Source organism: Mustela putorius, unplaced genomic scaffold (genome assembly GCF_011764305.1).
Source record: "Mustela putorius furo isolate JIRA1106 unplaced genomic scaffold, ASM1176430v1.1 tig00000997_pilon_pilon_pilon, whole genome shotgun sequence".
NCBI lineage: Eukaryota > Metazoa > Chordata > Mammalia > Carnivora > Mustelidae > Mustela > Mustela putorius.
This window is the reverse complement of record NW_025421527.1, coordinates 6237253-6260803: the sequence shown is the minus strand read 5'-3', so window position 1 is coordinate 6260803 and position 23551 is coordinate 6237253. Positions and strand designations below refer to the sequence as shown.

The window sequence follows — 23551 nt, the reverse complement described above, 5'->3', positions numbered from 1 at the left end:
GGAAGTCTTCCCGTCCCGCCCCCCGAGAGCAACGAGGGATGCGAGTGGGCACTCCGGTTGTCCATCAGGCCGGCCTCACTGCCATTGGCAGCCGGGGAAAAGGCCGGACGGCCGACTTCGGCCGACTTGGCGCCCCCACGGAAGCCGCGATTGGCGGAGGCCGGGCCCCGCGGCCGCTCGCTTCCGGTCTCCGCGAGCCCTCGCCGCCGCCGCCGCCGCCGCCGCCTCCGCCGCCGCCGCCCTCAGGCTCCCCGCCCCCCGCCCTTCCCCCATGGCCGCCTCTGGGTGCTGTGGGGAGAAGCTGGCCCTCGGTGTCCGCCTGTAGCGCGCACTGCCTCCCCCTCCCCCTCGGGCCCCGCCAGGAAGGTCCCCTGCCCCCACTGCAGGGCAGGACTCCTCTTCCCCAGCTGCTGAGGCAGACCCAGGGCTGGAAGCCAGAAAGGGCGCCCCGTCCACTCGAGCGGCGGAAGGCTCGCGTGCCCCGCCCGGAGGTGCGGACCTGCCCCCGGCAGCCCCGGAGCTGGCGGCCTTCGCTCAGCACTGCCACCCCAGACACAGCGCCCCGAGGGCCGCCCGCGCCCGCGCCCTCCCCGGGAGCGGCCTTTCGGAGACGAGGGCGGGGCGGACAGCGCGCGACCCGGCCCGACCCCGCTCCCGCCTCTGGCCCCGGGCCCCGGCCCCCGGCCCCCGGAGGGGTCGTTTCTAGGACTCCGCGCCCGTCCGCCCCCCGGCCTCTTCCCGTGTCTTGGCCGCGGCCATGGAGTTGCAGAAGGGGAAGGGGGCGGCCGCGGCCGCTGCGGCGGGAGCGGCGGGAGGAGGAGGAGGGGCGGGAGCAGGAGCCCCAGGAGCGGGGAGGCTGCTCCTCTCCACCAGTTTGGATGCCAAGGATGAGTTAGAGGAGGTAGGTGGGGGGCGTGCGGGGGCGCCGAGCAGGGCCGCGGGCGCGGAGCGGGGCCGGGCCGGGGGGCCGGGGGGGGCGCCGGGGCCGGGGCCTCCGGGCGGTGCCGAGGCCGCGCGAGCGCCGCTCCACACTTCCTGCTCCGGGAGGGAGGAGCGCGGCCACTTCCTGGGCCGGTTGTCATGGCAACGGCGGCCGCTCGGAGGGGGCGGGTGGGGGTGTGGAGGAGGAGGGGAGCGCCGTCCGCATCGCCGACTTTGCGGTGGACGTTCCTTTCCTCGCGGCGACCGCCGTCCGCTTCGTACCTGTCCCGCCTCAGCCGGGGCGCTCCTGTTCGAGCTGTGCTGGACGCCGTCGGTTGACGGCGAGGTGCACTGCGCATTTGGGACAGTGGTGGTTAGTTAGGGTCCCCTCGCCTACAGCCTCCGTCCTTCGGAAGCAGAGAGCACCCACGGGAGGGTGCTGAGGGAGAGGGTCCAGTGAAGTCACGCCGGGTCGTGGACCCTCTTCTCCCCCACCAGCTCCCTCTCGTCCCCGACCGCGCACAGCTCGGAATAGGAGACCCAGCGCTGAGACGCGACTGCGGGACTGTTGGTGACATCTGATGCCTTCAACTCCCTGCTCACCCAGGGACAGGACCTGGCCTTCCTGACCATTTCCCTGCCTTTTTTTTTTTTTTTTTTTTTTAAATATTTTATTTCTTTGACAGAGAGCGAGTACAGGCAGGGGCAGTGTCAGGCTTCCCAGTCGGCAGGAAGTCCAAGGCGGGGCTCCATCCCAGGACCCTGGGATCATGACCTGAGCCAAAGGCAGATGCTTAAAACTGAACCACTCAGGTGGTCCCATTTCCCTGCTTCTTTGTCACTGCCCTTTATCGGTCGCAGAGGGTGGGCAGGCAGATAGGCGGAATTCATAGTTTAGATTTTTTTAAAAAGTTGGTTCAGATGCAAAGCGATGGAACATATATGCAGAAATGAACTTTGCAGATCAAGGTGGCGAGGTATAACTTTGTGGGTCGTCCTTTGGCGAATGTCTGCTCACAGGCTGGTTTTCCATCCTGCTTCTCGCGGATCATTCTGTGTGCATTTAGAGAAATCAAAGTTTTTCTGCTGTTGTTTTTAATCAGCAAAGATAGATACAATTCGGAGAAGAAACAATGCTACTAAAAGTAATGTCTTCCCAAAACAATAAAAATAGCTGTAGGATTGTTTGGCACTTTGAATTGCCCACTTTTTAAGAACTGGCCACTGCCATTGTCTAAGTATTTGTTGAGCCCAGTGTTCTGGTACTGCAGCTCTAAAACCGTAGGAAGAAAATAGCTGACCGCCTTTGATCCCTCCACCAGTTTGGGTGGAGGGAAAAAGCCCCCAAGCGCTGGACGAAAATCTGTTTATTACCCACCCTAATTGCCAGAGGTTTCATCCTGCCTCTGCTGATTTGTACCACAGCCTAGTACTGCGTCCTGTTCTGAACAGTGACGTGTTTGCTAGCAGACTCAGTGATATGGTGGGAGGAACCATGAAAGAGAGGAAGCATTTATTTATTTATTTATTTATTTATTTTGGACTCAGAGTGAACTTTAAACTGTTTCCAGAGAGAAGGGGCAGGGAAGGTCTCTCTCCGTCTTTTCCTCCTATCCTTCCTGGTGAAGATGTTTCCCAGCATTTCTTGGCTTCCCCTTGTCCTTCTTTGGCCTTTACCCTTTGCATTTGAATTTTCCATGTTTTTAACGCATGTGTATGGTTCCCACTGGACGAGAGTGTCCCTAAGGGAAAAACCTCCTGGCTTCTTCCTCTGGGTCTCCCCACAGAGCTCTGTATGCAGAAGTTATCACAACCTGCTGAATGACTGGTCTGTGTGTTCTGGTGTGGTACTTTCCATCGCGGGCGTACCTGTTGCCCGGGAACACAGAGGTAGCTTCTTAACTGTCTGTGCTTCCTGTGTGCAGTCTCATAGGAATACAGATGAGGGAGACCCAAGTCTGCTTTGCAGAGCTTCTCATCTGAATACTGAGTTAGTATACCCACAAGGAGGGTGAAAAGAAGCACCTCAAAAACCTGGGAGTAAAGAGGCTGGGGTCGTTGTAGCTGGGTGTGGTGAGGAAAGGTCCCTCAAGAGTTCTGGCAGACGGACACCATGCTGAGGAGCGTCCCAGCCGGGAGCTGTGAATCTTCTACTCAAGGGAACATTCGTTGTGTCCTTTCTTCTCTTTGGCTCTGTTTCTCTCTTTGAAGGGGAAATTCTTGCCCATCCCATTTCAAGTTGGGGAATGAGATAAAAATAGGGCCCGAGATCGGAGGCGTTTAGAACGTGCAGCTAGCCCCTTTTCTGCGGCTCCAGCTCGTTCCTCGCTGGGAAGGACCTGGTCTCCTCTGAAGTCGGGCTGAAAGCGGAGCTGTGGCTTGAACAAGTCAGAACTTCCTCTTAAACGATGGACAGGCCTTAGGGTTGCATTGGGTAGAGGTGTGCCCCTTTCAGGTTTCCTGCAAGGGGTGGTTCATCTCTTGTCTCTGAAGAACCTCCAGGGAACAGGCTTTGAGCCATCTCTAATCTTGTCCCCTGAAATCCGCATTGCACTTAGAAGTGACTCTTGGCTGTAGAGTACTTGGAACCCAGCTTATTCAGTAACTCCTCACTGATGGGGGCTCTTGGGGATTTTATAGGTCGAAACATACCTTCTTTTCCTGAAGACAGTGGACTTTGCTCTGTCAGGGCCACTGACTTCCCATAAGAGACCACTGTTCAATACTTAATGTACCAGACTGTCTCCTCACCCGTTTGAGGGAGCGGAAGCGGGGAGGGTAGCGGGATCTCTCTGCCTTCAGCCCCGAGCTTCAGGTACATACTGGCAACCTGGAAGGCCTTCCCCTACTGTGCCCTGCTCCGTCCACTGCTGGGTCGTGGAGAACATGGGCAGGTACTCTTGGAACTAGAAAAGTTATTTCGGAAGCTCCTAGAGATGGCAAACCTTTACTCCGCTCTCTGCAGTGCTGTCATGGAGGGCTTACTCTGAACGAGCCGCTCTGCCAGTAATTGTTGGCAACTGCGTGTATGATTCCGAGTTTACTAAGGGCCTCAGACTTGGAGGGGGAAGAGGGCTACTGCTACCCGATTGTAGGGCGTGACTTCCTGCAGGCCTCTCTGGTGGGTCGTAGTCCTTGTTTCACTCTGAGCGATCTGTAATTCCTTCTCCCAATCTTGTTTGGAAAAGTGATTTCTGTAGTTTGCGAAGAGCAGCATCTTCCACATTTCTGTTGCCTAGAAGTCGCGCACATTTCTTTCCTCATCACTTTTATCCATGCATCCAAATTCTGGACCCTCCGACTTCCTGCCTCCTGAGCTGGGCCTCCCTGTTCCAAGAGACCACTTTTGTTCTTGACCGGGCAGTGACCCATAGAACTGACTCACGCCTCTGAGTGGAGCTTAGACTAAGGAGGGGCCTCGAGAAACCTGGTTCTGCCCAGGTCTCTGTGTGTCAGACACAGCCACACAGAAGCTGGCCGTTCCATAGGCTCATCCTCACTGTGTAAGGATCCTGGCACCCGGCCCCACACTCAGCCCCCCCCCCTTTCCTCTTCTCTCCAGAAGGCAAAAGTTCACAGAGGGCGATTAGGAAGCTTTTCAGCCTGGTCAGGGACTGACCCGTGTCCTGTCGTAGGAGGGCTCAGTTTTGCGGAGTCTTCAAGGTCATGCCATTGGAAGTGTGGCAGGAGATGCTGGGAGCAGTCTGGTCTTCACCGATTGGGTTGTGCGGTTGCTGAACTTTTTCACAAATGGAACAGGTTACAATTTAACTGAGACTGTGTGCTGGGTGTTTTCACGCCTGTTACCTTGTGTAACCCTCAGAGCAACCTTGTGGTATTTCTCTCTTTTTAAACAAACAGGGTTTTTAAAAAAATCTGTGAGAGAGAGCAGGAGCGAGGGAGCGGGAGCACGAGTGGGGGAGGGGCAGAAGGCGTGGCAGAGCCGAGTCTCCAGCAGACCTCGCTGTGCAGAGCCTGCCCAGGGACTCGGTCCCACAGCCCCGAAATCGTGATCTGAGCCTGAACGGAGACGCATGCCCAACCGACTGAACAGCACAGGTGCCCCTATTTCTGTTTCTCAGATAAGAAAACCAGGGTTTAGACAGGCTAAGGAACTCACCCAAGATTAGCTTAAGTCTGGCGGGTGGGGGGCACCCTTCTGTACCACGCTCGTTGGTGTGCTCGTTAGCTGGCCACTGTTTGACCTCACATCTCTGCTGGTTCGGCAGACTCCTTCCTTTGAGTAGGAAGCAGCATCTGGAATGGGAAGCAGGGTTAGCTACTGGGGGCTCTGAGTCCCCCGACACGGACAGCTGTCGGGTTAGACGGGGATACGACTCAGAAAGGGAGAATGCAGCCCTCTGTTTTCCCTCCCCTCTCCTCCTCGTGTGGGAGCTGGACCAGGTAGTGCCGGATCTCACAGCTCTGCTTTCCTGTGATCTCACAGCTCCTTTTCACAAGTACGCAGGCCCTGTGGAGGCTGAGTGTGCAGAGCTGACCTAATTTGGAGGCTAGTCAGACCAGGCGGGCGGTGAAGTTGTAATACCTTCAAATCTGCATAGCTTTAGGCCTAATGCAGGTCAGGGTTTTGAGGCTGCGGGAGCTCCTTGCCTTAACTCTCCGTTCTCCTCTGTGCCACCTTATGCTCTTGGTTAGGGATGGATATACACAGCCTTAGCATGATGCTGAAGTTAGGTGGATATGCGCAGCCTTAGCATGATGCTGAAGGGAGACACAGGGTTGCCGTTCATTCCTACACCCCTTTTCCCTTGTCCCTCGCCATGGGTTCTTCTCAGCACTGCAGCAGAACCTCTTCTCAGCAAGATGTTTTATAATGACCTGTAGGATTAGGGGGAAGTAAATTGCCTGCCTTTGTCCATTTGCCCCCATCACCATTACTGGGAATTGGGAATTGGTTTTCCTTAAATAATTTTGGGGTTAGTCCTAAAGTTTTAAAGGACTTGGGAAGTACTTTAGGTGGTGATAATGGAGAGGCTCACCGATTTAATATGATACACAGTTGTCAGTATCTTCTCAATATTTAGTATTAAATGTTTCTTTGGAACAGGGGCCAGGTCTCCTTAGAACTTTGAGCATGTGTTGGCCTTTGAAACTGGAGTGCCTCTGGGGTGGCATGGACACCTCTGGACAAACCTGTCTCCACCTTGGTTTGTCCAGAGGCTCAGTCAGTTTGGCCTTTTGTTCTCCTTTCCTTTCCTCACATTCATTTTTTTAGATTTGCCTTTAGCTTTTGGGGGGACAGATTTTATGTATTTATTTGACAGAGCAAGAGAGCACAAGGAGGGGAGGAGCAGAGAGAGAGAGAAGCAGGCTCCCAGCTGAGCAGGGGGCCTGACGTGGGACTCAGTCCCAGACTCCTGGGATCACAACCCAAGTGGAAAGCAGACGCCCAACCCACTGAGTCATTTGGAAACAAATCCAAGATAAATCCAAGATAAATCATGTCATCTGCAAATTACTTTATATATATGTCATCTGCAAATTACTTTATATATATGTCTATGAGGGAAGGATTTTTTTTAACATAGCCATGATGTAATACCTAAAAATATTAGTAGTAATTCTTCAGTGTAATAAAATATTCATTGTTCAAATTGACTGTCTCATAAATTCCTTTTTATAACTGGTTTGTTCAAATCAGTGCTCAGACAAGCACCACACATTGCATTTGATTGATATGCTTCTTTAACTTTTTCAAAGATTCTTTATCCATTTTAGAGAAAGCAGAGGGAGGGGCAGAGAGAGTCTTAACCAGACTCCTTGCTGAGCACGTAGCCCAAAGTGGAGCTCAGTCCTGCAACCTGAGATCAGGACCTGAGCTGAAGCCAAGAGTTGGTTGCTCAGCCGACTGTGCCACTCAGATGCCCCATTATGTTTCTTCAATTTTTTAAAAAAAAGATTTTATTTAGAGAGAGAGAGCATGAGTGGGATCAGGGGCAGAGGGAGAAGCAGGCTCCCTGCTGAGCAGGAAGCCCTACGTGGGTCTCAGTCCCAGGACCCTGAGATCATAACCTGAGCTGAAGGCAGAGGCTTAACCCACTGAACCACCCAGGTGCCTCAGTGCTTCTTCAACTTTTTTAAAGTTTTTATTTATTTGACAGAGATAAACAGCAAGAGAGGGAACACAAACTGGGGGAGTGGGAGAGGGAGAAGCAGGCTTCCTGCCCAGCAGGGAGCCTCATTCCAGGCTGGATCCCAGGACCCTGGGATCACAACTTGAGGGGAAGGCAGCCGCTTAATGACTGAGCCACCCAGTTCCCCTTCCTTTAATTTTTTTTAACAGCTTTTTTTTTTTTTTATATTTTATTTGTTCATTTGACAGATAGAGATCACAAGTAGACAGAGAGGCAGACAGAGAGAGAGGGAAGCAGGCTCCTTGCTGAGCAGAGAGCCTGATGCGGGACTCAATCCCAGGACCCCTGGGATCATGACCCGAGCTGAAGGCAGCGGCTCAACCCACGGAGCCACCTAGGTGCCCTTTAACAACTTTTTATTTTGAAATAATCTCAAGCTGGGGCGCGTGAGTGGCTCAGTTGTTAAGCGTCGTCTGCCTTCAGCTCAGGTCACGATCCCAGAGTCCTGGGATTGAGACCCACACTGGGCTCTTTGGTTGGTGGGGAGTCTGCTTCTCCCTCTCCAACTCCCCCAGCTTGTGCTCCCTCTCTCACTCTCTCTGTCAAATAAATAAACCTTTAAAAAAAATTATTTCAAGCTTAGAGAAATTAAAATACGTAGAACTCTCACAGACTCTTCACCTGGACTCAGCAGTTACTAACACTGTTTCTCTGCACAGACACGGTTTCAGCCTTTTGAGAGTCAGTTGCAGCCGTGAGGGTTTCCATACTTCGTTGTCTATTTCCTGAGAACAGAGATCGTCAGTTAACGGAATTGCTGCTCTGTTGTCTGGATTGGGCATTCAGCTTCGATATGCTGCTGTTACAGAACATGCTCCGATTTTACCGCTTGTCCCAGGAACGTCCGTGTAGCAGTCCGGGATCACAAGTTGAGTTTAGATGTGCTCTCTCTTTTCCCTGAAGCAGATTCTTTTTTTTTTTTTTTTTTAAGATTTTATTTATTTGACAGACAGAGATCACAAGCAGGCAGAGAAGCAGGCAGAGAGAGAGGAAGGGAAGCAGGCTCCCTGCTGAGCAGAGAGCCTGATGCAGGGCTTGATCCCAGGACCCTGGGACCCTGAGACCATGACCTGAGCCTAACTAAGGCAGACACTTAATGACTGAGCCACCCAGGTGCCCTGGTTTTTGGGGTCAAAAATACTTTATAGGTGATGGTATGACACACTCTGAACTTTTTCTCACCCCTTCACAGAGGTTAGAAAGGTGCATGAGCATTGTGACATCGATGACCGCTGGCGTCTCAGAGAGGGAAGCCAATGACGCCCTCAATGCTCACGTGAGTATGACGCTCTCCCCACCCGCTACCCCTGCGTTGGAAGCTTTGAGATGTGGCCCAAAAGGTAGGACTTAAGTGGCTGGGAATTAGGGGACTGAAGTGCATGTCTCGGCTCCCCGAACCAGACTTCCTAGCTCCTCTTTCTATCTCGCTGTGGGAGTCCAGCCCTTGGAGCTTATGTGTCTTTAATTCACAACTTTTAAAAATAACTCTTAGTTCTGTCGTGACCTTTTTTCTTTGCAAATTATTCTCACATATTCAATCCTTCACATTCCCTTTTTTTTTTTTTCCCCTGCGGTGGGAGGGGCAGAGGGGGAAGGAGTGAGAAAATCTTAAGCAGGCTCCACACCCAGTACAGAGCCCCATGCAAGGGTTCGATCTCACAACCCTGAGGTCAGGACCAAATCAAGAGTCAGAACCAAAGTCCAGTTGGATGTTTGATCGACTAAGCCAGCCAGGTGCCCTGTGACCTTTTATATTTCCTAATCTGTGATATTGAAAGGATTTTAAATAGTTAGTACAGGTAAAGTTCTCAGTAAGTCCAGGCACATAGTGAATGCTTAGTATTTCCTTTTTTCTTTTTTTTGTATTTCCTTTTTATTAATAGTATATTTATTGTCTTCACCTTACAAATACCACGGACTCCATGATTTGCCCGTCTTCACTTGATATGTATACGCCCATTACAGCGGGACGGTTCTGCAGCCTCCTCCCTCTCGAAGGCCGTTAGGTCTGGTAAAGGTGTTACAGTGGGATTTTTTTTCTGCTTTATTTATTTATTTATTTATTATTTTTTAAAGTGTTCTTTTCTCTAAATATTTATTTATTTATCTTGAAAGAGAGAGCGTGCACACACGCGAGTTGGGGGAGGGGCAGAGGCAGAGACTCTTTCAGGCAAACTCCACCTTGAGTATGGAGCCTGATGCACCCGGATCCCATGAGATCCCATGAGATTGAGACCTGAGCCAAAACCAAGAGTGGGATGTTTAACCACCTGAGCCACCCAGGTGCCCTTAAAGATTTTTTTTTGTTTTTTTGTTTTGTTTTTTTTTAAGGATTTTTATTTATTTATTTGTCAGAAAGAGAAAGGAAGAGAGGGAGCACACAAGCAGGGGGACCAGCAGGCTCGCTGCTGGGCTAAGAGCCTGATGGGGGGCTCGATCCCGGGGATCGTGGCCTGAGCCAAAGGCAGACAGACGTTTAACCAACTGAGCCACCCAGACATCCCAAAGATTTCGTTTTATTTATTTATTTATTTATTTTATTAAAAAAAATTTTTTTTTAAAGATTTTATTTATTTATTTGACAGAGAGAAATCACAAGTACACTGAGAGGCAGACAGAGAGAGAGAGAAGGAAGCAGGCTCCCTGCTGAGCAGAGAGCCCGATGCGGGGCTCGATCCCAGGACCCTGAGATCATGACCTGAGCCGAAGGCAGCGGCTTAACCCACTGAGCCACCCAGGCGCCCCTATTTTATTTAAAATTTTAAATTTATTTGTCAGAGCACAACCAAGGGGAGCAGCAGGCAGAGGCAGAGGGAGAAGCAGAGGGAGAATAAAGATTTTATTTTTAAGTAATCTCTACATCCAATGTGGAGCTTAAACCCACAACCCAAGATCAAGAGTTGCACACGCCACTGACATAGCCTCCAGGTGTCCCTTTTTTCCCATTTTAAACACTCTTTAGGGCCACGTGGGTGGCTCAGTCAGTTGGGTGGGCGCCCTTGACTTAGGTCATGATCCTGGGGTCTTGGGATCCAGCGCTGCATCAGGCTCCCTGCTCCGCAGGAAGCCTGCTTCTTCCTCTTCCTCTGCCGGCTGCTCCCTCTGCTTGTGCTATCTGTGTGTCAAACAAATAAGTAAAATCTTTTTTTTTTTTTTAAGATTTTTTATTCATTTGTTTGACAGAGATCACAAGTAGGCAGAGAGGCAGGCAGAGAGAGAGGAAGGGAAGCAGGCTCCCTACTGAGCAGAGAGCCCGATGCGGGGCTCGATCCCAGGACCCTGAGATCATGACCTGAGCCAAAGTCAGGCTTTAACCCACTGAGCCACCCTGGCGCCCCACCTCTCTCCTGAAACAGACGCTTCATCATCGCTTTTAGGAGAAGGAGATATCAGAAGAGTTAATGATTCTCCTTTGTGGGTTACTCAGGAGTCCCAAGTTTTCTGGGAGAAACTGCGCTCAGGAGCTTTCCTCCTGTGAGAGACAACTGGTTTGTTCCTTCCTCATACCCTAGGTGTGCAAAGGCCCCCCCCAGCATGAGGAAGTCTGCCTGGGCCTCTTCACCCTTGTCCTGACTGAACCTGCCCAAGCCCAGAAGGTAAGACTCCCTCCTCTGGACCCACAGACGCCCCTCAGACGGTCTGAGGATGCGGTGGGACTCGGGTTTGCTGGCGTAATGCCAGACCCGTTGACCAGAGCTCCATCACCTTGTTGTCCCGATGAGCTTACAACTCTCTTTTTATTTTCAATACATTTGTCATTCTGACTCAGATCCTTTCTCTATCTAGATTCTGAAGCTAAAGGGCAAGAAAAGCATTTGTGAGATGGAAAAGCATCTGAAGTGTTGTACATTATAGACTGCTGGGTCAGGGTTATGAGAGTTGGAATTTAAGCCAGGGAAGAGAGCAAGTACAGCCAAGTCCATGGCGAGTTCGTGCCACGAGAGCGTGACCTGTAGCTTGCAGGTTCTGTCGTCAGCAGGCGGATAGAAAGTAGGCTTGACTTTGTGGCACATGGGATTGCACAGCTTAATGTTGATGATTGATGCAGCCGTGGTGTAGTGACCAAGAGGACCCTGGACCCGACTAGAGCCAGGTTTCCTCAGGAATACTGTGTAAAAACTAGGCTGGGGTCTTCACAGCCAGGAGAGTGTCCTTTATGTGGAATGGTTAAAGTGGGATCCTTGCCTGGGGTGAGGGATTGGGAAGGATATTCTCTTTGAATTCCACTCTTTCCATAATAAAGCAGTGAAATTCTGTCTTTTCCTCTCCAGATTTACCTTTTCCAGCAGTTCTGTGTCCTGGGACTCTTGGGGCAATGGGTTAGAAGTGTGTGACTGGTATCTGGCATTAATGATATGACATTGACAGAGAGGAGCGACAGAAATTCGGTGTTGTTATTGGCTCTTCCTTGAACAAGCATGGAAGACGACGCACGTGCTCTGTGCCCAGCATTGTGTTGGGCTCTGTCCAGACAAGATCTCATTGAATCCTCTCAGAAGATTGCTGACCTTGTGCCCTCTTTCCATACCGCTCCCAGTTTACCTGTAAGATGACTGGAGGTCAGAGACATTATCGTCTGTTCAGGGAGAATCCAGAAAATCATCCCCAGGGCCAAGGACAGGATGGCCATGCCCCCTCTGGCATTGAGTTCACCTCAGGGGAAGATTTGTGGCAACCTGAGGAGTTTGTGGTCCTCTGATGCCGGCTGCGGTAGTGTCTGGGGTGAGGGTAGGAGGTAGAACAGCAGGTGCTCACTGGTCCTTAGGGTCCCAGGCCATTTCTGGGCTGGGACCTTGGTGCGTTAATTTGACATTTCATTTTCATACTGGTTTTATCACCAAGATTCCTTGAAGACAAATGAATGTCTCAAATTTGGAGCTTCCAGTCTAACCACTCTTATTTAAAAGAAATGGTTGGATGGGGCACCCAGGTGGCTCCATCATTAAGTGTCCACCTTCGGCTCAGGTCATGATCCCAGGTCCTGGGATGGAGCCCAGCATTGGACTCCCTGCTCAATGGGAAGTCTGCTTCTCCCTCTCCCACTCCCCCTGCCTGTGTTTCCTCTCTCACTGTCTCTCTCTGTCAAATAAATAAATAAATAGTTGGCAAAGACTTTTATAAATAAAGTTAATATCTCATGTAGTCACCTTAGTGCAGATATGTGTATCCTGCTGGGTTGGCTTGTTTATGGTGGGATCTTCGTCAGCTGGGGTGAACCCTAACCCTTGTGAAGGAGGCAGAGGGTGCATGGTGTTTCTAGGTCTTTGTCTAGCCTGTCAGTGAAAGGTCATAGCGCTCTCCAGTGCAAAGGCTTAGGAAATCACAAATTTGGCCATGTAGGCGTGGCAGGGTACTAGAACGTGGCAGCATACTAGGTATTTATTTGACAGGGAGCTACACGGCGAGAGAGGGATCACAAGCAGGGGGAGGGGCAGAGGGAGAAGCAGGTTTCCCACTAAGCAGGGAGCCCCTGGTGTGGCTCAATCCCAGGACCTTGGGATCCTGACCTGAGCTGAAGGCAGCCACCTAACGACTGAGCCCCCCCCAGGCGCCCTGGCACTTTGTCTTTTTAACCTGGGACAGCCCCATGAGGGTGGCCCAGGCCCTTCCTTTCCTTGGACCTCATAGCTGGTTGACCCCTGCACCAGGATTGTGTTCACACACGAGCTATTTCCAAGTAAATCCCTTCCCGGAGTGTATGAGGAGGACAGGCCCCTGTCAGGGCTTTTCAGACAAAACAGTGGAGTTGGGGGTTCGGAGGACAACTGAGGGTTAAGCTCCTGAGCATCTGGCTGGTAGTAACTCGTTGAGAGACTTTGAGCCAAGTCAGAGTATGGGAAGGATTAGTGACCTGTCTCTGAGGTGCTTTGATCCTTCTCCATAAAAGGGTGATTCTCTTGTGGAGTCCTTCTGTCCCGCAGAAGGTTCAGGTAGGAGTTACTGGTAAAGACGGATTCTGGTGCATTGTTTTAGGCTTCGGCTTAAAACAAGGGAAGTGTTTAAGAGTTTGTTCGGGGTTGACTCTGTCTCTGGACCAGAAACCTCAGGGCGGAGCAGAACTTCTCGGCCGAGAGCACTGGTGGACGTGGGTCGAGTCTTGAGCACATTACAACCTGCTCTGGGAAAGCAGGAGCTGGAGAGCCTCCGCCTGCACCGCGGGGCAGGTTTAGACGCCTGCAGCCAGCTCTCTAGGACTTGGCGGTGGCACAGGGGTGGGTTGGCCGCGAGCCCTCAGTGAAGGACAAAAGCAGGCTGGGTTTTGGGGGAGAGTAGAACAGCGTGGGGTCGGTTTTGTTCTAGTTGTACTGTCTTAACTTTCGTCTGCTGTCTTGGCAGCTCTTGTATTTATGGTTTTTGAGTTTATTTCTGTTTGATGTCTGAGCTGCGTAGCTGGGAGCAGGCCGTTTGGGGGCCATGGGGCTATATAGGAGGCCAAGTGGCCAGGCTCTAGCAGTTAGAGGAAAGGACAAGGTCGAGCATCAGTGAGAAGGTCCCTTTTCATCAAAGAGTCAAGGGCCCAGCCTTGGGAGTTGTTGATCACAAAGGTAGGTCGGAGGCTGCGTGGGCCCAGGCTGGAGAATCACTCCTGCCAGCAGGTGGGGCAGAAGCACTAGTTCCCTGCCATCCAGCTGCCTTTCCTTTTGAGACTCTCTGCTGCTCTTCCGTGGTCCCCACTGAGTTGTTTGGTTTAGTTGTTTTTGTTCCCCACCTACTTCTCTTTCAAGCCACTCAGAAAACTGGCACAGAGGTTGGGGAGGCAACTGGCGGCATCAGGATGCGGTCCCTGGTGCTGAGCTGCGTGTTAGCTGCACTGTGGCACGTGGGATTCGGCAGACCCATGTCTGCTCTCCCCTGTGTCTCCTGAGAGACCTGTCCTCTTTCCCTGTCCGAGGTCTATTCTGCATTTCTGCTTCTGATTGAACAGACAGGGCTCCTCTCTGGTGAGTCTGGTCTCTGTCTTTGTCCTGACATAGATTTTCCACCTGCCTCTGCCCCCTCCTCTTCTCTGCACCCCCTTCCCTGCCTGTCCTGTAAGACCTCCAGAGAGGGTTCCAGGGCTGAACCCTGGTTTACTGACTGGCTTGTCGGCAGTGGTCCCCCGGGCAGCCTACACATCCCTACACATCCCTTACTCCCTCCCTTTTGATCTCAGATGGAGTCAGAGGAGAATTGAATCCTCCTTTGGGAATGAAGAGTTCGTGGCCTGTGAGGGATCTCTGAGTGTTGGTGTTTTTATCAGATCACGCGTTTGACTTAGGGCAGTAGAGGCAAGAGAAAGTAACAGTAGTTAACCTCTCAGGAGCCCCTCCTCACCCCCAGGCCAGAGAGTAGGAGCACTTTTCTTTGAAGGCCGAGGAGGAAAGCAGGGGTTAGGGTCTATCAAAGCCCCCTAGCACCGCCCCCTGGCTCCCTGGCAGCCGCTTCTTCTTGCCGCTGTTGGTGGTGCTGGTGTGGAGGTGTAGGAGCATGGAGTCTGGAACAGGACCACCTGAACTTGGGTTCTGGTTCTTCCTGCCTCTTCAGTGACCTGGGCCGAGTTACCTACCCTCTCAGCCCTGTTGCTTCATCTGTGGGAATAAAGCAGTGGTGCCTGTACCTATTTCAGAGGGTGGTTGTGGGGTTCAAGGGCGGCCACATGTGCTGGCGTGACCCCAGGGCGTGTTGGCTTATCACAGGTGCTACTGTTGCTGCTGCCTTGGGTTTTCCCAGGCCGTGGGGTGACACGCACCTGCTTTTCCCCTTCGAGCGGAGACCCTGATAACGTGGGCCTCCGCAGGCCAGTGAGGCCGCCAGACGCATTCCTCCAGAAGTCTAGTCTCTGGAGAGCCAGGGTGAGGGCCCTGTCGGGGCAGGGGAGCAGGGGTGCTCCGAAAAGGTCGGCTTGCCGTCCCTCATCTCTTGAGGGTTGGGTGTGCTTAAGGACCCCTGCTTTTTCAGGGCCTGGCGGAAGCAAAGGGCAGCCCAGAGAAAAGAAGAATGATGTGTAGTTAAGGAGGTTCAGTTTTGTCCTGCCCCTTCTTTCTGGGGCCTGGTCCCCAGTTCACTTCCCTAATACTCCTAGCTCTTTGCTTCATCCGTCTGAGTCAGTACAGGTCTGAGAACCTCTTTGGGGTCCTTTCTGGTCTGTCAGCCAGACCTATTCTGCAGTGACCTTCCCAACAGGTGGAAGGCAGACGGGCTCCACCTGGGTCTGCTCCATTTGTGACATGGAACATTGCAGCACTTTTTCAGGAGGGAGGTAGGGGAACCAGGTGGCTTTCTTAGCAGGCTTGTCTGCCTTCTTAGAGAGTAGCTCTGTTTCTTCTCTCCACCCTGTGTGACAGGGCCAGGGGTGGGTTTGGGATGGAGGAGCCCTATAGAAGGTCTTTCACTGATGTCATTTGAGTCCCATGGGTGGCATTTAAGAGGAAGGGGAGCCTGTCCTCCGTTGGCCAGCTGCTCATGAGTCTTCCTTCTCACAGTGCTACCGGGACTTGGCTCTGGTGAGTCGTGACGGCATGAATATTGTCCTGAATAAGATCAACCAGATACTCATGGAGAAGTACCTGAAGTTGCAGGATACCTGCCGTACTCAGGTGAGGCCGGGAGAAGGGAGGTTCAGCTCAGAGCGACTAGACGATGGGCTCTGTCTCCTCCAGGGAAGGGAAGGAGAAATCGGAGGTGACACACCCCTGCCTTTGTACACCTAAACGGTGATGTGGATTCACCCCTTACTCAGAGATCCTTCTCTTCACCTGCCTTCTCCTCTCTCTTCCAGTTGGTGTGGTTGGTGCGGGAACTGGTGAAGAGCGGGGTCCTGGGGGCCGATGGCGTCTGCATGACGTTCATGAAGCAGATTGCCGGTGAGTTTGGGGACAGGCGCATGAAGAAGAAAGGACAGCGCCCGGAGGCTAGAGGCAGGCGGCGGAGAAGGGTTAAGTGCCTGGGCGTCTCCGTTCCTGCGTCGCCCCTCGACTTTCCTTCTGGGACAGGCCTCTTCTGGGAGAAAGAAATGGAAAGCTCACATGGGGTCTTTTGAGGCGGTACATCTGCCTTGTTCCCCTTTCTGCCAAATGGGGCCTGACGTAGAACAGTCGGACTCTTTTAACCAGTCCTCACTCTGGGGTTTCATGGCGTGTTGGATCTGGAAGGATCCAGAAGGAATGGGAAGAGAAGTGAGGGCAGATCATTTGTTCCCATTACATTATGCTTCCAGAAACCCAACATCTTCCTGGGCCCCACCCCAGGTTCTGAACACTTGCTTCCAAATATTTATGACATCTGATGGGAGCCGGTTTGAGAGAGGGACTGTGTCACAGAAGAGACCCTGACATTTAGGTTTTGTTATCTCCTTGGCACCAGCGACATCTGTCTGAGCCTCAGATATCCAAGAGGCCTGCCTGTACTACCTCTTCTTTTTTTTTTTTTTTTAAAGATTTTTTATTTGTCAGAGAGAGAGAGGGGGAGAGCGAGCGAACACAGGCAGAGGCAGAGGGAGAAGCAGGCTCCCTGCCAAGCAAGGAGCCCGATGTGGGACTCGATCCCAGGACGCTGGGATCATGACCCGAGCCGAAGGCAGCCGCTTAACCCACTGAGCCACCCAGGCATCCCTGTACGGCCTCTTCTGCTCCCAAGAACACACGTGTCTGTTTAAAACTGGCTGCTTCGCCGTCTCCCTGTTCCCATCGGTTCTCGGCTTCCTCTTGGGGATTCCTGGGACACGGGTGGTCCTGTTCTGATGTGCCTGACCCTCCGGACAGTGTGGGCACTGACTTTTTAAATGAGGGCTGGAGAGCAGGCGCAGCGCTGTTCTGGCTCTTTTCCCTCCTGGCCTTTCCTCCCCAGTCAGGTCCGCGGGGCCCTCTTCTCGCGCTCCCACTCCGTCTGGCATCGCCACACGTTCCTCCTGCCCCAGGGAGTGCCACCGCCGGCACAAAGACCAGAATACCTGGAAGCAGGCCAATTCATGAGCCTGACTTGGGATTTGGGTCACTCCAGTGCTGGAGGCCACCGTCACTGTCCCCCGCCCCGCAGGCCCTGTCTGAGATGTCCCCCGCTCTTGCAGCCAGGCCTTCTTCACGTCTCTGTCTCAGACGTTTCCTTTCCAGGGTCAGGGTATTCTTGCTCCCACCCCCACTCTGTGGAAAAGTCGCAGCTCTTGTTTCTGGAAATACCGAGAATTTCCCTTCCTTTCTCTGAGGACACAAAAGGGAAACTCTAAAGCCTGACTGAACAGAAGGCAGTTTTTCCAACACTTGGAACTTCTGTAACAGGATAACAGGGATGGAGAAACAGGCTGAAGAAATGTGTGGGATTAGCGGAGTCGCTAATCGGAGCCATTCTTTTGTTTTCTTCCCCTTTGAAATCAGGTGGCGATGTTACTGCAAAAAATATCTGGTTGGCAGAGAGTGTCCTGGATATCTTGACGGAACAGAGGTAGAGTCAGCCGTGACGGGAGCAAGTGAGGGTGTCGGGGTGTGAGGGCTGGCAGGTGGCCTGAGAACACCTGGGGCTCGGACGGGTGAGGTGGGGGAGGGAGAGGCAACCGAAGGAGTCGATGCCATGATCTGGCCCAAAGGGATGAGGGGTGGGAAAAAAGGCTTTGCTGAAATACTTCAGAGCCCGGGAAACGCTGGTTTCATCTGATAAGGGTTTATTTTCGATCCAGACCTCCTTGGAATGTTTATCTTTGGGGGGAGATGGGGGAGAATGAGCTCAGCAGAGTGGGACCAGCCAGTGGCCCCGGCCTGGCAGGTGCCCCTTTTCTCCCTTCCGAGGCTCTCCAGCCAACCCCCAGACCCCTTTGCTGAAGCGGCGGGGGGCGCGTGGGAGGCCGAGGTAACTGGCCTGGGAATACAGCTCAGATCTGCACACTGGGTTTGGAGGCTGCAGTGGTAGAAGGCATAACGGGGTGCGTGGGGATTCTGGCTAATTCTTTCCCTTTCCTGTCAAAGTACAGGACCAGAGAGATCTGGTCCAGTGGCCGTGCTCTATGTTGCTTGACTTCGGAGTCGGTTTCTGTGCGAGGCCCCCACCGTAGTCAGATGTCTGAAAGGGCTGCAAGTGGCCATGTGTCCTGTGGTTCAGGACAGACCTCCTCCCTCCTTCCCACTGGCCCTGGGCCCTGGCCAAGCTGAGGCCTGGGTCAGGAGCCTCGCAGCGCCACCTAGCGCCCAGGCACAGCTCGCTGCCACCGCACAACCCGGGAGATTGCGGCTCTCTGCCTTCCTGGTGTCCCGAAGATGGTTTCACTTTCTCTCTCTCCGTGCTCACATCCCAGGACTCAGATGCACTCATCACCTCTGCTCACAGTCTTCCTGGAAACTCATTGTCCTCATTTGGGCAGTTAGTGTGGTCTCCGTGCACAGATAACCGCCCTCCTTTTCTCCTGCCCTCCAAAAACTCAGGTCCTTTGGTGCACGTGAGTCCCTAGGTCTTGGGGGCTGCCTTCCTGTACAGCCTCCCTCCCTCCCTCCCCCGCGTTTCTAGGGCCTCGGAGTTGATAGGGAGCTGGTGGGGGAGGGCCTCCTCTGTCCTTGGCTCCTGTGTTCATTCTGTGAAAGGAAAAGACCAGGCTTTGAATTAGGTGGCTTGAGCACTTTTCCGGAATCAGGATGTTGCCCGGTTGGATTAATTAAACTTCTTGGCTCCTTGCTTTCCAGCAGGGGCGCCAAGCCCTGCAGCTACTTGCTTGGGGGCGCGCCTGCCCATTCTGGTGCTTCGAGGCAGTACTCAGAGTTTTTGTCGTCTCTTCACTGTCTTTTCGGCTTTATTTTTATTTCTATTTTTGTTAAGATTTTACTTATGTATTTGAGATGGAGGGCACAAGAGCAGAGGGAAAAGCAGGCTCCCTTCTGAGCAGGCAGCAGATGTGGGGCTCAAACCCAGAATCCCAGGATAGTGACCTAAGCCAAAGGCAGACACCCAGCCTGCTGAGCCACCCAGCACGCCCCCGGCCGACTCTGTTCACGGCAGCAGGGAATATACACAGTTCCTTCACTGCCCTCTTTCCCCCATGCAAGTTCTAAAACTCCTAGGAAGTTAGGCTTTGCCATCCACAATCGTGTTTTTCTTTTCAGACTGTGGTTTAGGGCAGGTGCCTCATTGTCTGTGAGTGGAAGCAGTGGCCAGAAGGAGGCCCCAGGAAAGGCGTGTAGCATGGTGGGCCTCTGACAATAGGCACAGTGGCAGGGAGGGCTGACACAGTGTGTCCTAAAACCTCCAGGGCCCTCAAAGGGTCTTACCCCCTGACAGTCCTCATGTGACACTGTAAGAACTGCTGACTTAGGGATGCCTCTAGAACCTCTCTCCCCTGCTCTCTGAGCTGGAGGAAGCTGTGGTATGCTCTCCATCCCCGGTCCCTCACACGGTGCTAGGCAGTGATGGGCGCTCAGCGCTTGAGCAGTGAACCAACGAGCAGTTGGTCAGTGGGAAAGAGAGGTTGCTTTCATCCGGTGCTTGTCTCTGTTGGGAGCCTGGAGGAGCAGTGGGAGATTGTTGCTCCCGTAGGCAGTTGATGGTCCAAGAGAGGTAGTAGCAGGCACTCAGGGAATCCAAGAGCCTCCTCCCAGTGCTAATCACCGGGCATCGCTGAGGCCCCAGAGCCGCATGTGGGCGTGAACAGGGAGCGTGAACGGGCCCGGGCAGAGCCCCAGTGCCAGGTGCCCCCATCCTGCAGGGAGTGGGTGCTGAAGAGCGGCATCCTCATCGCCATGGCTGTTTACACGTACCTCCGCCTCATCGTGGACCACCATGGGACCGCCCAGCTCCAGGCCCTGCGCCAGAAGGAGGTGGACTTCTGCCTCTCACTGCTGCGGGAACGGGTGAGTATGAAACCGGGCTGGGACACCTGTGTGAGTTCTGGCAGGTGACCTAGGCCAAGAGATGTCATTTCAGAGAGAGAGGTGGTTCGTTTGAGGCCTGGTGCTTTTTCATCATTCTGAGACAGAGGAAGGGGGGTGGTGGGGGATCCTGGCGGAGTAGCCCGGCCTCCTAGAGGGGCTGCCTGTTGGGCTGGCATCCTAGGGGCTTCACGGGTCGATATTATAGACACTCTGGCACACCACAGACGGAGGCTGCTGCTGTTCTCTTGTCCTCCCCGCCTGCCCGCCTGCATGATGGCCATGGTCAGGTGGGCACTGTCCACTGTCAAATCTCCTGAGGGAGATCCCAGAGCTGTGGTCTCTACTCTGGTAGCCACTCCCCATGTGGCCATTTAAATTAAAGTTAATTAAAATTAAACAAAATTTAAAAACTCAGTTCCTTAGTTGACTTAGTCACGTGTGGCTAACGGTGACCCTTTTGGACAGCACAGAAACGGAGATCGTTTCCGTTACCACAGAGCGCTCTCTCGGACTGGTGGGTGGTTGGGGAAAGGTGTCTGGGGTTCAGCTTGCCTGTCCTGTCCTTTTGGAATGGTCTCTCTCGACCTGGGTCACAGCCGTTCTGCGAGGGGAGGGAGTAGATTCGTGTGGAAGGTGCCCGGCTTCAGTCCTTCTCGGCAGCCTGTCCTCCTGAGGTCCGTCCCCAGCCTCCAGCTCTTCCCCTTTGGTTCCAGAAGAAACCCTCTTGTTCCTGGGACCCTCTTTCCTTCCTTCCCTAGAACGAGCTGCTCCTTGGTCCTCCCTGCCGCCGGTGAACCGTCTGTGTTTTCTTCTCTCCCTCCTCCTCCACATCCAGTTCATGGAGTGTTTGATGATTGGCCGTGACCTCGTGCGACTACTTCAGAACGTTGCTCGGATACCAGAGTTTGAGCTGCTTTGGAAAGATATTATCCACAACCCTCAGGCCTTAAGTCCTCAGTTCACAGGTAAGTACGAAGCCGGGCTCCCTGCCCTTGGGAGCTGGGAAGTCAGTGGATGTGTGCTGAATTCATACAGAGGGTAGGAGAGGCTTTGGCAGCCAGATGCAGAAAGCCTGGGACAGGGCAGGCCCAGCCAGGTATAGCTGCATGTGGCGACGGCAGAGTGGAGCATAATTCCTGGGACTCCCGACAGTCCCTGCTTGGCAGACCCCAGCGGCCATTGCTCCTAAGAAAAACTGAGCCGGGGCTATGGACCTCCCTTGCAGCTCTTCGGCTTGGGAGGTGATGACCCACTTCTTAGCCTCACTGAGGCCAGCAGGTGAGTCAGAGGTCAGCTCGTGAGACTGAGTCAGTGGAGGAGCTGGGATTAGCCTTGGGAGAGAATGCTTCTCCCGGGGAGCAGTCTTGCCTCTGAGTTCGAAGGATCCAACTTAGCCGGAATTCTCTTCAGGGGAGGGAGTCTCCGTGTGCCTCTCCCTGACAAGGTCCTTCTGACAGCTCTTTCCCCTTCTCGGGGTCCCCACCCAACCTGTACGTGTGTATATGTAGATTCGTGTGTGTGCCTATACACTGGTATGCACATGGAAGCAGCTTTCTGGGTCCTGGAGAGTCAGGAAGGAGAGGACAGGCCTGGTTCCCCCTTATGTCGTGTTGCTCTCATATTGTACATGTGTTGAGTTGTTTTAAGTGCTTACTGTGTGCTAGACACATGCATGTTAACTCTTTTAATCCTCAGGTCAACCCTATAAAATGGGTATTTTACTTTCCATATTTACAGATGAAGAAAATGAGGTTCAAGGAGATTTAGTAATTTGCCCAAGGCCACCCAGCTAGTGAGTGTCAGAGATAGGGTTTGGATCCGGGTCTGTCTGACTCTCGAGCCCGTGCCTTATACGGTAGCACCGCACTGATCCCAGGACCCAGGGGTGGACCATCAGGAGCAGGAAGGGAGGCCAGGGTTTCCCGTTTTCCCCCTAACTTTCCTACATGTTGCCAACTGGAATAATGTGAGTAGGGGCTCCGGAGGGCCAGGAGCCGAAGAGAAGTAATATACCTGGGTCCTGGGGATGGGGTTGGCATATGCTGGAAGGAACCCCTGCTCGCATCTGGGCTTGACCTGTCTTGGTCTTGTTGTCGGATTTCCCCAAGAGCAAGACCACTGGCCATCAGAACGCGGCCCAGGGTCCCCACCTGCCTCCTTTCCTCGAGTCCTCAGGGTTCCCTCTTTCTCTTCCCTTACACACTTGGTTCAGGTATCCTGCAGCTTCTTCAGTCAAGAACATCCAGAAAATTCCTAGCATGTCGTCTGACCCCAGACATGGAAACTAAGCTCCTCTTCATGACCTCCCGGGTAAGCTAAGCTTTTGCAGCAGGAACAGAGGCTGCAGCTTGGCTGAGCTTCTCTCCAAGTGCAGACCAGCAGAGTGGTCAGGTGGGGGCCCAGTCTGCCTGGCACCGGGCAGGATGCTGCAGTCTGGGAATACAGGGTTGAGTAAAAGACGTGCATCGAGCTCAAGCGCTTGTGAAGCTTTCCGCGTGTCTAAAACTTGTCATTAAGCCAATAATCGTACACAAATTATGGAATTTGCAAGTGTGGAACATGCTCTAGAAGGGTAGAGTGTTTGTTCTGGGAAGGCCCCTGTTCCTCTGGCTGCACGTGAACTCTGGCCTGCTGGTTTCCACACGTGGCTGAGTTACGGCAGAGTTGCTTGAGCGGTGTGTAAATACATCTTCCCAGATCCTAGTCTCCCAGAGAACCTGCTTGAGGAATCTGTGTTTTTAACAGAGTTTCCAGGCAATGGCAGCTCTACTGCCAGTCTGGGGTTGGGAAGCCACTGGCCTAGACCACTTTTGTTCTCCCGAATGTCATCCAGGAGAGCCGTCCAGATCGGCACTCCCCCGGGTGGTAGCTGCTAGCCAGGGGTTGTGATTGAAAGTAGTTCAAGCTCCGTTGGTGGAGTGTGGGGCTCTTGATTCGGGGTCATGAGTTGAAGCCCCACTTTGGATGTAGAGACGATTTAGGAAAATCTTTTTTTTTTTTTTTTTTTTTTAAGATTTTATTTATTTATTTGACAGACCGAGATCACAAGTAGGCAGAGAGGCAGGCAGAGAGAGAGGGGGGAAACAGGCTCGCTGCTAAGTAGGGAGCCCAATGTGGGGCTCGATCCCAGGACCCTGGGATCATGACCTGAGCTGAAGGCAGAGGCTTAACCCTCTGAGCCACCCAGGCGCTCCGATTTAGGAAAATCTTAAAAAAAAAAACAAAATTGCGGATGGGGGGCCCCTGGGTGGCTCAGTCAGTGAAGTGTCTGCCGTCGGCTCGGGTCATGATCCCAGGGGCCTGAGATCGAGCTGCATGTCAGGCTCCCTGCTCACAGGGGAGCCTGCTCCTCCCTCTGCCTGCACCTCCCTGTGCTTGTGCTCACTCACTTGCTCTCTAACAAATCAATAAAATCTTAAAAAGAATTTTTTTAAATAACTAAAGTCTCAAAGCTCCGTAGAATTAAAAATTCAGTACCTCAGCTGTGTGAGCTATGTTTTAAGGGCTCAGGAGGCACCAGCGTTGCAGAAAGTTCTATTAGATGATGTTGATCTGGATGTATCTTTCTTTTATTTTTTATACTGTATTTATTTAGAGAGAGCATTCACTCGTGAGAGAGCCTGATCAGGGTTTGAGGGGCAGAGGGAGAGA

The 23551-nt window shown here is 52.9% G+C and overlaps 1 protein-coding gene across 1 annotated transcript in view; it reads left to right on the top strand.

The window, feature by feature from the left end:
* Positions 1 to 746: 746 nt before the first annotated feature.
* The window catches only part of INTS3 (integrator complex subunit 3), a 37926-nt gene continuing 15121 nt past the window's right edge, over positions 747 to 23551 (top strand). Inside the window, exons 1-9 of the mRNA XM_045086917.1 lie at positions 747 to 901; positions 8269 to 8352; positions 10589 to 10672; positions 15539 to 15652; positions 15835 to 15919; positions 17426 to 17492; positions 19735 to 19879; positions 20736 to 20865; positions 22113 to 22210. Of these exons, the coding sequence (XP_044942852.1) occupies positions 758 to 901; positions 8269 to 8352; positions 10589 to 10672; positions 15539 to 15652; positions 15835 to 15919; positions 17426 to 17492; positions 19735 to 19879; positions 20736 to 20865; positions 22113 to 22210 (951 nt within the window). The 5' untranslated portion in view covers positions 747 to 757. The remainder of the gene's footprint in view (positions 902 to 8268; positions 8353 to 10588; positions 10673 to 15538; positions 15653 to 15834; positions 15920 to 17425; positions 17493 to 19734; positions 19880 to 20735; positions 20866 to 22112; positions 22211 to 23551) is intronic.